At 42.3% G+C, this 12,584-nt stretch overlaps 5 protein-coding genes across 5 annotated transcripts; 1 reads left to right on the top strand and 4 right to left on the bottom strand.

Moving 5' to 3' along the window:
- Window positions 1-263: 263 nt before the first annotated feature.
- On the bottom strand, window positions 264-814 carry LOC128263057 (40S ribosomal protein S28). The gene is given in 2 exon segments (XM_052997717.1): window positions 264-558; window positions 561-814. Coding segments are annotated over 2 exon segments (231 nt in total). The 5' UTR covers window positions 691-814; the 3' UTR covers window positions 264-457.
- On the bottom strand, window positions 717-2,649 carry LOC128263054 (cytoplasmic dynein 2 light intermediate chain 1). Its single transcript, XM_052997714.1, has 2 exons — window positions 2,150-2,649; window positions 717-1,772 (listed from the first exon to the last, which is right to left on the bottom strand). The coding sequence occupies exons 1-2, from the start codon at window positions 2,351-2,353 to the stop codon at window positions 867-869; spliced, it is 1,110 nt and encodes a 369-aa protein (XP_052853674.1). The 5' UTR covers window positions 2,354-2,649; the 3' UTR covers window positions 717-866.
- A 95-nt stretch (window positions 2,650-2,744) lies between these two features.
- On the bottom strand, window positions 2,745-8,418 carry LOC128263051 (vacuolar protein sorting-associated protein 54). The gene is made up of 3 exons (XM_052997709.1): window positions 8,277-8,418; window positions 6,486-7,010; window positions 2,745-5,657 (listed from the first exon to the last, which is right to left on the bottom strand). The coding sequence occupies exons 2-3, from the start codon at window positions 6,662-6,664 to the stop codon at window positions 3,035-3,037; spliced, it is 2,802 nt and encodes a 933-aa protein (XP_052853669.1). The 5' UTR covers window positions 6,665-7,010; window positions 8,277-8,418; the 3' UTR covers window positions 2,745-3,034.
- On the top strand, window positions 8,412-11,274 carry LOC128263053 (alpha-(1,3)-fucosyltransferase B). The gene is made up of 4 exons (XM_052997713.1): window positions 8,412-8,666; window positions 9,512-9,918; window positions 10,333-10,510; window positions 10,571-11,274. Exons 1-4 carry the CDS (start codon window positions 8,430-8,432, stop codon window positions 11,069-11,071), a joined length of 1,323 nt encoding a protein of 440 aa, XP_052853673.1. The 5' UTR covers window positions 8,412-8,429; the 3' UTR covers window positions 11,072-11,274.
- Window positions 11,264-12,552, bottom strand: LOC128263055 (uncharacterized). Its single transcript, XM_052997715.1, has 2 exons — window positions 11,783-12,552; window positions 11,264-11,710 (listed from the first exon to the last, which is right to left on the bottom strand). Exons 1-2 carry the CDS (start codon window positions 12,235-12,237, stop codon window positions 11,377-11,379), a joined length of 789 nt encoding a protein of 262 aa, XP_052853675.1. The 5' UTR covers window positions 12,238-12,552; the 3' UTR covers window positions 11,264-11,376.
- Between the last annotated feature and the right edge of the window lie 32 nt (window positions 12,553-12,584).

The raw sequence follows: 12,584 nt of genomic DNA, 5'->3' as shown, positions 1-12,584 counted from the left end.
ATCCAACTGAAAGCCCAACTGAAACGCCAAGCGAATCCCAACCGAATCCAAACCGAAACGTCGGCAGCGCAGTCGACGTCGTGTGGAGCTCGAGCTCCCCCAAAGAGTGAGCGAGAACGATATAGGCCTGTGGGGTGCGTTTTGCGCTCAGCTGAGAGTTGTGTCTTGCTCTTTATAACGGTAGATTCAAAGGCATCTTGTGACTGGCAAAAAAGTTTCTTTACAGCCCTGGAATGGCGTTGCCAGAATTGTGCAATTATTATAAACAAAAATATTCAATTATAAGGTTAATAGCTTCAACAGTTTTATTAATTAAAGTTATAGTTATTATATTGATTCACAACATTTAATTTATTACGCTCGCCAGCATAAACTATTTGGCGAATTATATTGCACTTGTATTGCACATTACTTAATTCAAGGCACAGCAAATAAGTCATTAATCATTCATAGCTTTTTATAGTTTGTTATCTCCAAAGTTGCTGTTGCTCCTGCTCGAGGACTGCCATGTTAGTTCGGTATCCTCAAAATCGACTATATCTCCCAGACGCAGGGGTTCTTGACAGTGCGCATAAATTGCATCCTGGGCTGATCCACCAGCTGCACCCGTACTTCGGTTAGAATGCCATGGGCTCCAATGCGATTCAGGATCTTGATAACACGAGCCTTGGATGCGACCGGTTGGGACATTTTTGGAAATTTACAACAAAGCCGTTTGAAAAGGTCTTGAATTTTACCAATGACAGTTTACACAATGCTTTTAAGACACAGTAGTTATATTGCTTCAACAATGACTTCTTTTAGTTTTATTTTTGATATTATTTAATACTTTGAGGTACACAATGTTTATTAATCCAATTATTTTCTTAGCTTTTAACACTCTCAAACTTTCCGCGGAGAAGGACGTCCCTCATTATACCAGCGAGTTCCTCGTTCTTTTGCGAACGCATCTCGTCGATGAGGGACTCCTTGAACCCGGGATCCTTGGACGGATCTGGGGTTTCCTGTAGCCTCTGTTTCTCCAGCTGCAGCTGTGGCACTTCCACCCCGAAGGTGGCTCCAATGTGCTCCACACTCTGTGCTCCTGTTTCTCCAATTTTCGACCAACTGTCGGTTCCAAACCAAATGCAAAGTGGTTCATTGAAATCCGTCACATGAGAGCGGAATGGATGGGCCGGACTGCCGAAACCCAGGTGGCTGATGGTGTCTCTAAGTACCTTGGCCAGTTTGGGCATCCGCTGGGAGTAGAACAGCAAGGCGCCACCAATGAGATGGGCCATGGATCGCAGGCAGCGACAGGTGTGTTTCCTGATAGCTGGGTCAAGACCAGCAAATATGTCGTACTTCCCACCAACAATTACCACTGGAAAGGGCAGCGGTTCGAGGCTTCCCATATCCTCCTGGTTATGTTGACCCACTCGCTCCATGGATCGTTGTTCAAGGATTTCTCTGAGATCCGCTGTAGAGTTCTGCATCAATTGTTGCGCCGTATCTCTCAATCCCTTATAGGCACACTCCAAGTCCGTCCAAAATCGCTGTGGCTGCGACAGATCCAGCATTATGAAGACGGCTAGTTGCTGCAGACCATGTGTCCTCATGGGAACCTCCAGCAATTGCTCGGCATTGTCCAGGGATCCCAGTTCCCAGACATTCATCACTTGAGGGGACTTTCCACTCCCAATTCTCCGACCAAAGCTATATTCCAGTGCAAGAGTTGGACGCGTTGCGTGTTCCTCGCGATCGAAAAACTTATTGATAGCCGTCGTCTTACCCTGTAAGGAAGAAACATTGGGTACAAATATTATTCACGTTTTTTTTTTAATTAAGAAAAGATTAAACGACTTTCTTTTTCTTAAGGAAATAAATTTTGGTCTTTATGGGTAGATTCATTATAGAAATCTATTCTGCTTACATATCGTGTTAGTAATTGAAGCTAATAAAGTGAAACATCTATGTAAAAATATTCAAAAACAATAAAGTTATACAATTTTGACCTGATATTTACGATTAACAGGCATTTATACATACAATTAAGCAATTATAAAAAACACAATTTCGACTTCAAATAGTTTAAAAAATATATATGTAACTGTAGAGATCCTACACAACTACTTTAATTTTTAATTTAATTAACTTCATGATTGCTTACCACACATTTGCTGCCCAGGACAAGAAGGGTTCGTTCCTTGGGCATCGTGGTGGCCTCCAGTTGGCGAAGTCGCTGTTGCTCCTCCGCCAGCCGACCGGCAATGTCCTGAATGCTGGGCGTGGCACTCTCGCCACCCTCGTTACTTTTCTCAAACATTTTTTGAAGACGCTTGTGCAGGCTGTGAAAAATCTGCGGCAAGCGCATTGCACAGATGGTGAAAAAAATTTAACTAATGTCTGTCTAATGTTTATCATTTTTAACGGTTGCCATTGACGACTGAGACAGTCTGGCAACGCCAATACATATGGGATGGCAAAGAAACTGTTACATTCAGTGAGTCTATTATAAAATTTAGTTTTATTAAAAATTAGCAACTTTTTGAGAGAAGAGAAAACTTGCAGTTATTATTATTTAAGTTCATTTCAACACTTGCAAATAAGCATTTAAATTAAAATACGAGTAAAAGTAAAATTTTTATTTTATCCTTAAATACCTCTAATCGAATATTTCAAAAATTTAAGCCCTGGAAATTCAAATGATTCTTTTGTATCACAACCACTATTTAACTTTTTCTACCGCCATTGATTGAAACGAGTTTAAAATGTTTTGTTTATTTACTATTCTTTAATCATAAGCCCTTTCATTGACTTTAAGCTTAAGTGTTATAAAAAGTGCGCAACAAAGATACACATTTTCGATTTTCGTTTCTATGGGGCGGAACATAAAAGTACAAGCAATGTACAGTGGAGCCAACAAAATACAGACCGAATGGACGCGAAAATTTAAAATCTATAAATAAAACAAGGATAACAAACAATCAAGACGAGGAACTCGGCTGGGCGGCGGAGGTGCACCGCTTCGGCCCGATGGAATACTTCGGAATGCTCAGTAGAGCCAGATCTCCTCCAGAATCCCGTTGTCCAGCTGCTCGGCGGGCAGGGCTTTCAGTGTGCGCAGCGTCTCCATGTAGAAGGTCAGCTCCGATGTCACCACACCGTGCTGCGGACCCCCATTGTTGTTCACATTCAACTTGAGCAGCTGTTCCCGCAGCTTGTCCTTGAAGTTCCGATGCACCACGCCGTAGATCTCGTGGATCTGCGCCTCCGGCAGCACTCCGGCGATTGCCTCGTGCAGTTTCACCAGATGCCTGGAGATGTGGCGGAAGGTCTGGGAAGGAATGGGCGGTCGTGCCTCCCAGGCTTCCAGTTGGGCTGCCAGCCTCTCCGAGACTATGCCATGTATTTTGTTTTCGATCTCCTTGATGTGACCCTGGTAGTCTCGCTCGATGGCCTCGTATCCACTCATCGCCTGGAAGTGCTCCTTCAGTTTGGGCAGCAGCCAAAGAACCAGTTGGAGTGCTCGGGAAACTAGTGCCAGATTGGTGCTGGTAATGGTCTTTAGCCCAGCTACCCGCATTGCTCCTGCACCGATGATCAGTTGGCAGCTTCGTGAGTTGAAACACCGCAGCAGGTCCACCACATTCCTCGCATGATAGCTGGACAGCAATGGCAGCCTATGGGCACTTCCCCCGTATTCGTACAACATACGGATAAGCATAAGCGAAGCACTGACCAAAGTGTATGGTTGTTTGCCTTCCACCAGGAGCACGGGATTGCCTGCGCCATTGCTTATAAGATTACCCATCTCTGGCTTTGCGTAGTCCCCTGCGGCCATGCGCTCGATGATCCTCTGAAACTCGTGCGGAATGTCCACCTGGCGCCAGCGCTCCTGGTCCAAAAGCAGGGACAACTTCTGCTTCCGTTCAGAATGGAACCTTTGAGCGTATCGCGAGGCTTGGACTTTCAAAGCCAGCTGAAGCGGCACACTGGCCACTCCGCAAATGCTGCGCGTTGTCTCGCCAAACTGATCCACAATCTCCGAGAGCTGGCAGAGCTCCTGCTCACTCGCCGAACTCTTTTCCAAGCTCTGAGGGGACACAATATTGGCACAACGCTCATGGCAGTAGTGGCAGACGGCTTGCAGGAGCTGCTGCAACTGGCAACGCAATTGCTCATGGTGTCCGGGACTCAGAAAGGCTTCCGAATCTATCAGATTCACTGCATCCTGGGCTCCCACAGCTGCGTCTGCTGTTTGTTGCATAATACCCACAACGGTTTTAATGCGTTCGAGAATGGAGACCAGAGCCTGGCTGGATCGCAGGAGCAGGGCGATCCATTCCGGCAGGGTGAGCTCCAAGGCCTGCTCCCCGTGACCCGTTAAACTGATCTCCTGATCGCTGTCACTGCGCGCCAACACCTCGATCAGCAGCTGTTTGATGATAGCCCGAATGGTGGCAATGGCCTCTTGCTGGTAGGACTGAACGAAGGAGAAGTTCTGCTTGCGCAGCAGACCCATCACAATGGCCACCAGTTTGTCCTCCTCGGCGCAAACGCTATCCGTTTCCCGGAGGCCATCGGACAGTGGCCGATTGAGATCCGCGGCAGCATAGCGTTCGAATTCCGTGGTGAGCATCTTGTCGATTAGCTTCTCCATTTCGCTGAGCTGCATGGGCAGGTGCTTGAAACAGTGAATGCCGAGTAATTCGGCGGAAAGGATTTCCTGGGTGGTTCCTATCAGGTCCAGGGCAGCCACATAGTCCTGGGTGCCCAGGAGGAGTTGCAGCATCGGTTGCGTCTTGTGCACGGTGGCCATCAGTCGGAGTTTGTCCAGCGTGAGGTTGTAGTGCTGTCTTCGTTGGGCGAAACGCAGCACTTTAAAGCTGTCCACAACCGAGTGGCTGTGGAGTTGGGCCAGTGCTGACCGCAACTGACGCACTTGGTCCGCCGCCTGCTCCATTTCGGCCAAAATGGCATGCTGCGTGGTCATGGCGTGAAAGAAGGCAGCCGATTTCTGTGAGACCTGCTGCGCAATCTTGACCTCCACCATGTCCAGGTAGAGACTCAGCTGTTCCTGCAGCTGGCGGCCTGTCTGCTGGTGTGTTTCCGGACTGGAAGCCGTTGTTTGCATGTAATTGGGAAACACTTGCTTGAAGGTGGCCGGGTGATGCAGCTGTAGCTGCGATTTCAGAAAGATCTCGGGCACCGAACTCAAGTGGGTGGGTGTCTGCGGTCCAGGTGCCCCTTGTGCTCCATTATCCAGCGGTTTGTCTCGCTCCACTTGCTGCTGGCGGCGCTCATGCCAGCGATATCGCTTCCCAATGCTCCCCAGATACACGGAAAAGTCAGCATGCGTTATATCCGGCAAGCGGGGAGATGGCGGCACATGACTCCGCTCCACAAAATGCTCGCCCCACTTCTTGGTGAAGAGATTGCTCTGCTTGCCCCGCGAAGGATCGTTGAGCACGGCTGGCAGGTTCTGGGCGGCCGAGTAGACTCCCCATTCGGGAGGCATCTCGCGCGTGTGCTGGTTGACATGGTACTTGGCCACATGGGCGTCGTAGTCGCGATCCGAGACTCCGTCCAGTGGAAGAGAGGCGCATACTCCGTTGAAGCCATAGCGACACACGAAGGAGCCGCCCTCTCGGGTGCAGTGGCGATTTCGTAGGTGACTAAAATCGGTAACGAAAAAATTGGTTTTAACCGTTGTCAATAAAAAAGTACTTTCCATATTGCTACCTTCAATTAGTAATTTATTGGTCAATTTGTATTTGTCACTTATTTATTGATCATTTAAATACTTTCACTATTGAATAAAAGTAGAACTTGTTCATTCAGCTAAAGTATGGTACAAAATGGTTAAACGTAAGCAAATTTATTTAAGTTTATTAAATTAGTATTCTCGATTTCTTGATTATTAAAGTTTATTATTCAAATTAATGTTATAGAATTTATGGATATTGTACCTTTACGGGGCTTTCTAGGAAAGTTAGGATTCTTCAATAACTTTCGGATCGTCGATCTTAAACTTGTTATTATAATTTGCCATTAATTTTACTTAACCTCGTTTTATCTGCTGAACAAATTTAGAAAATTCATCTGAGACAGTACAGATAGAGACTTCAAGTAATGGATGCTCGACTGTAGTCATACAAAGTTAACTGCTTGTACCTGCTGCCTGTTTAATTTTACCTGGTATTTATCACTTGAACTCGTACATATGTACTTGGGAAAGATAAAAAAGATCACTTGTCGGTTTGTCTTGATAATTGATTAGGTCACATTCTGTTAGAATTGGGTTAGAAGATATTTTTCAGACAGTCCAGATAGAGACTTTGATTTATGGATGTTCGACTGCAGTTATAAAAAGCTAATTGGTTGTAACTGCTGCCTTGTTTAATTTTACCTGAAAATTTATTATTTGAACACATACACTTGTATGTGGGTAAGATAAAAACCTGGCAAAACCTGCCTACAAATGGAATGGCGACGACACTCACCTGACAAAGTCGCTGATGGTCTTAAAATGCTCCCTGGTGCAGTAGTAGCAGCTCTGCCAGCTGGGCGCCGTCCCTCCTCCGCCACTGGCCGTGGACAGCTTCCGGAGCCCGGGGTTTCCGGACCCCAATCCCGAACTAACGGACGTGGCGGCATCTCCGGCGGACCTTGTCGTGGCCATAACACATGCTCTGCGGCTAAAGTTCCGCGCCGTATGGTTTCCCCTGGTGGTTTGCCTGCTCCCAATCGTTGACGTGTTATGTCAATGTTTGTTTTCTACCTTCGCTCGACGGCCGTTTTCGGCAGATGTTTCATTTTGGTCGCCCTGCGTTGACTCCACACTCGTTGGCTGTTTATTGTTGCTGGAATTGGCGCATTTCGTCCGATTTCTGGGTGTTTCTGTTGCTTCGGTCGCTTAATTGAGCAATTGTAAGTGGAACAATATTATGACGAACTGCAGTGTTGCTAAGCGCCAACGGGATGAATGACAGCTGACGGCGGCTGTACACGGTCAAGCGTGCATGATGCTAAAAGCGCATGATAAAAATGTTAATACTTGTCTTGTTTAAATCCAAAAATTTACGTTTATAATTTAATTGGAACTATATCTAACAAGAAGGAAAGCAAACTACGGCAAGCCGAAGTTCATATACCCTTGCAGCTTTTGCATTAATTAAATACTTTTGAAAACATTTAAATTATGATTTACTTGAATATGTGCTGAAAAACATTGAAACTGATGATGATGATTTGCAGCTCAATTATTAGATAGTTATTTCATATATTTTTATTACTTCTATGGGAGCTATATGCTATAGGCGTCCGATTTTGATAAAATTTATACCATAATTCTGAAATAATTAAACATTGCTATATGTCGAAGAACTAAACAAAAAATTAAAAAACAGCAAAGTTATATTTTTTTTTCATTTATTTTTCCGATTGTTCCTATGGGAGCTATATGCTATAGTCGTCTGATTTTGATGAAATTTAAACCGTAAATCGGAAATATTTTACCATTACTATATGTCGAAGAACTAAACAAAAAATTTAAAAACAGCAAAGTTATAATTTTTTTTCATTTATTTTTCAGATTGTTCCTATGGGAGCTATATGCTATAGTCGTCCGACTTATATACTACCTGCAATAGAAAGACAACTTTTGGGAAAGTTTCATGCAGATAGCTTTAAAACTGAGAGACTAGTTTGCATATAAACGGACGGACAGACGGACAGACGGACGGACAGACGGACATGGCTAAATCGACTCTGCTAGTGATGCTGATCAAGAATATATATACTTTATAGGGTCGGAAACGTCTCCTTCACTGCGTTGCAAACTTCTGACTGAAAATATATTACCCTCTGCAAGGGTATAAAAATAAGAAAATATATTAAGATTTATTAGTTCAGTATTTTCTGAACAAGTTTTTTAATTTAAAATATTATTATTATAAGGTATATAAATAATAATATAAAATTCATACATTTTAGTTTTGAGAAAATTTTATATATGTAAAATTTTACTAAATTTTTTTTTGTTTTTCCGTGCAGCGGACTGTTTTTTGCTTTTAATAAATGCGTTTTTCGATTTGCAAACATTCAATATTTTTTATACATGCAATACCATTTTGTGGCGTTATTCTAAGATCTGTAAAATATAATTTTTTGATTTAAAAACCAATTTTTTTGGATCAAAAATAAGTTATTTTTTACCAACTAAATAACTGCAATCGTGCAATAGGTGTTTCTACCTAATCGACTCGTGTAGAGTGTCACTTAAACGAACTTACGTTTTCCAACACTAGCTATTGGCAAAAATCAGCTGGCGACTGGTAGTCGATATTTAGCTTGAGCGAAATTGCGACGCACCGGCTTTTTGAATCCGAACGGGAGGAACCGGAAGCACACACAATATCCGGAAAGCAAGGACTCCCAGGACAGCAATGCGGCTGGGATGGCGCTACTGCATAGCACTAGCTGTGCTGGTGGCTATTTGGCTGGCAGTTGTGGTTAAATTTTCGGACAAAATCATAAACCACGGCAATGCCAAGTCCAGCGAGCTAGTCGAGGTGCTCTGGTGGTCCAGGGACATGGAAACCTGGAAATACGACGAGGTGCGCCACTGTGGCATCAACACATGCCGCATCACCAACCAGCGCCACCGCCTTCCGATGTCCCGGGTTCGTGAATAACAAGAAAATAAGTCTCAATTTCTATGTCCCACATCCGGTCGGGCTCTTGATAAGAATAATAATATGTACAAATGTTGCTTAGATTATCTGGGAGGCTGTTTACGTAGTAGTCAAACTCTAGATCAGGATGGTGCTTTGTAAACCCCTCTTCCATAAAATCTATCAAATCTAAAAATTGAATTACTATCATACTTTCATAGACTTCATAAACTACAATCTTTCCAGAAAAAAGTCAAGTAATGAATGTTAAGGGTTATAGAATTATATTTACATTTGTTATTAATTGTAGTTTAATCTTCTATAATAGTTTATGCTTTTCTACAGAAAAGATTTAGTTAAAGTCTGTTATAGGCGAAAAGTAAAAACATTTAGAATTGGACTCTCATAAAAAAATATGTATACAAAAATGAAACTTACTTTTAAAAACAAATTTATGAACTTAATTCAAAGCTTAATACATTAAAATTTTAGCCTGGGGATAAATGGGGATTTCTTTAATAATCTGCTAAAGCTGTATAATTACAAATAATTCGAACTATTTAACATAAAAATGAAAGACATTTTTTTTTAAGAAAAAAAAGAAAATAATGGAAAAAAATTTAAAATTTATATTACTAATATGCCTTAAATACCGATTTTAATGCGTTTTCTTTTATAAGATAGAAATTAATATTAATGAATACAATGTTTTCCAACGTTGAGAAGTTTCAAAATACTCTTAGTTAGAATAAACCTTCTTTGTCCCTTATCACAATTGATAAAATTACATCTTATGTTATTTTAAAGTATTCAAAAAATTAAAAAATAATTTACAATTGTTAAACATTTGGCAGGCCGTTCTGTTCTACGGCTCCAACATAAAGACTGGCGACTTTCCGCTGCCGCGAGGCGAGCATCATGTGTGGGCCCTGCTGCACGAGGAATCACCCAGGAACACTCCGTTCGTCGCCCATGAAGAGTTCCTGCGGCACTTTCACTTCACCTCCACGTTCAGCCGCTTTAGCAACTTGCCCCTGACCACACAGTACTTGCCGAGTGGCCAGGCACTCACCTCGAAGGATTACCACGTTTCTTTTGCCGCGAAGTCCAAGTGGGCATTCCGTCCGTCCGTTTCGGTGGCATTCCTGCAAAGCGACTGTGACACGATGTCCGGAAGGGAGGATTACGTCAAGGAGCTGATGAAGTATGTCCATGTCGATTCGTATGGCAGCTGTCTGCGTAACAAAGATCTTCCAGAAAGGCAAGTAGGCTACGCATTCAAATGAACACATTTTACTCTCTCACACGTTCTACATCGCACACAATAACTTTATTTAGAAAGCCAGAGGCAATCATGACATCACCTAGATCCACAGAGCTTCCAAAGATCTGCTGTGTAGAGTGCTGGGTGCAATTGTACGGATCGTTGCCATGTCCTCATTGCAATCCTCAAATGGAAAAAACTTTTAATAGTCAAAGAAATGTATTTAAGAACTGCTGTTGTCGAAAGGAAACTAACAAAAATCAAGAGCCCTTTTTTACCGACCATGATGAAGAACAAGACTTTGATACGACTTCAATTCACGAAAAAAAGCTATAGAAATACTATAACTACTTTACAAAAAAAAAAAAACAAACTCCATTCATATAACAACATTCTCGTTCTATGTTGCAGCCTGCAGAACGATTACTTGAATAATCTCTATTCACCGGAGTTGCTGCGATTTCTATCCGACTACAAGTTCATGATTGCCATTGAGAATGCGGCCTGTCCCGATTACATTACAGAGAAGTTCTGGCGTCCGTTGGTGATGGGAGTGATTCCAATTTACTTTGGTTCACCCACCATAAAAGTAAGTTTATTTTGTACACTTTATTGTTTCACTGTCAATTGTCTTCCATAAACATTTTAGACTTGGCAGCCGAACAAGAAATCTGCGATTTTTGTCAACGACTTTCCCCACCCGCGGGCGTTGGCACAGTATTTAGTCGAGTTGGCCGATAACCAAACGGAATACGACTCCTATCGCCAGCACAAACTCAACTGGCGCAACCCCATTTCCAACAAGATACTGCTCCACAATCTGGTCACGCGACAGTACCACATAGGCGATTCGTCTCCGGGAGGATCACTGTTTGACAAGTTTGAGTGCGCGGTTTGCAACTATGTGATCAACACCGCCAGGAACGTAAGGGCCAACTCGCGCCATTACAACTGCCCCGTGGAGCCGGTGTATGCCCATCTGGAGAATCGGGAGATGCCGCAGAATGTCGCCGACTGGCGATCCATGATGGAAGTAGGCCAGTGCCAAGCTAAGATACTGGACGAGTTTTTTCAGCGAAACTACAGCTTCCATGAAGCTGACTTCGAGGCAGAACTTACCCGGAGGATGGAGAGAAATCAATGCAAATAGACTGAAAGTTCAAGATCATCCTTAATATTCCAATATTTAGTGATTGAAGAGTCCTTTATCTACTCTCAGGTTACCATGTGATATTAATTATTTGCTACAGAACCTGAACCTGAGATAATAATAATAAAAACTTTATAAATGAAGTTTACCAAATTGAGTGCCTAAGTATTGTATTAGTCAACACAATAAATATGCAGTTTTTATATATATTTTGTATTTTTATTTTCTCAATGACTTCAATGACTTTTTGCTTTAGAGTCTCCAAAATCAATTCTAAAATGGTAATCGGTTTCATATAATCTGCATTATACTGATAATAAATTTGTTTCTACAGCCTTATCGTTTGATAATAAATCGACTTCGTCCAAAATTTGTTGAGGTGTCTCAGTTATCTCCATTTCATGATCAAAGTTTTCCAATTGATGCGCACGGTTTTGATCATAAATTTCCACTTCGGACTCGGAAGAAGTTGTTCTTGGCGCCTCATTCATCTCTATGTCAGATTCAAATTCCTTCGATGTCCCTATTTTATGCAAATCGCAAAGTTGCACTTCGGTCTCGAAGGAAGAAGAAGTGGTCCTTGGAGTCACGTTCATCTCCATTATGCCAGATTCGAATTCTCTTCCAGGCTGCTCGTGTCTAAAATTAGTTAAGATTGTCTTAAGAAAATAGTCCAATAAAATATTTTAATTAACTTGAGCTAGTACTTACACCGGACAAAAAGGATTCTCAGGCAGTTTGCCAGCTTCATAAGAGCGTTCTGGAACACAATAGTTTACGCTCATTGCGGCCTTCCTAAACTTTGCACTTGGTCGTCTTCCCAATCTCATCATCTCTCTTAAAATAACCGACTTAAATAGAGGCTCTGAAGATCCCTGTGGTTGTTTCTCAGCACTCTTTAGTTTCTGTGCCAAGCCCTTGATTATTGGATTTGGACGTTTTTTGATTCCCTTCGAAGACCTTTTTCGGGGAACGGTCTTGCTCTTGGCCAATTGACGTGCCCGTTGACTGGGACTGGTTCTTTTCTCCTCTAAATCACTATGAATTGGACTGACACTTGCCTTGCATGCGGGAATTCTGACCTGGCGACCCAGAAAGGAACATACCGACACTGCAACGCCACAGTGAATGCAGCTTCTTTTGAATGGACTCGTATAATTCGACATTGCTAGATAACTGAGTATTTAGCCAAAGTTGTGTAAATAATAATTTTTGGAGTTGTTAATCTTCACGACAATTTTGTGAGATTTTAGTTTAACTTTCTTGACTGTATGTGCTTAGTAAATTATTTGAGTAGAAAAACGTATTTGAAAGTCTATGTTTTAAATAAAGTCAAAAACTGATTAATAAAGTAAAGTAATGTAATATTGCTAAATTGTGCTGGAATTTTGCAACTTACTGTACGAACATTGCAGTAAGTAGTTTCTAGTGCAGATTCTGATTTGAATAGCTAACTCTGTAAAAACAATACATTTTATAAGGTATGATTTAAGTTTGGAGTTATGTAAAATAG

This window comes from Drosophila gunungcola, unplaced genomic scaffold (assembly GCF_025200985.1).
Source record: "Drosophila gunungcola strain Sukarami unplaced genomic scaffold, Dgunungcola_SK_2 000001F, whole genome shotgun sequence".
Taxonomy (NCBI): Eukaryota; Metazoa; Arthropoda; class Insecta; order Diptera; family Drosophilidae; genus Drosophila; species Drosophila gunungcola.
The sequence above is the reverse complement of the archived record's forward strand: the minus strand, read 5'-3'. Positions and strand labels throughout refer to the sequence as shown.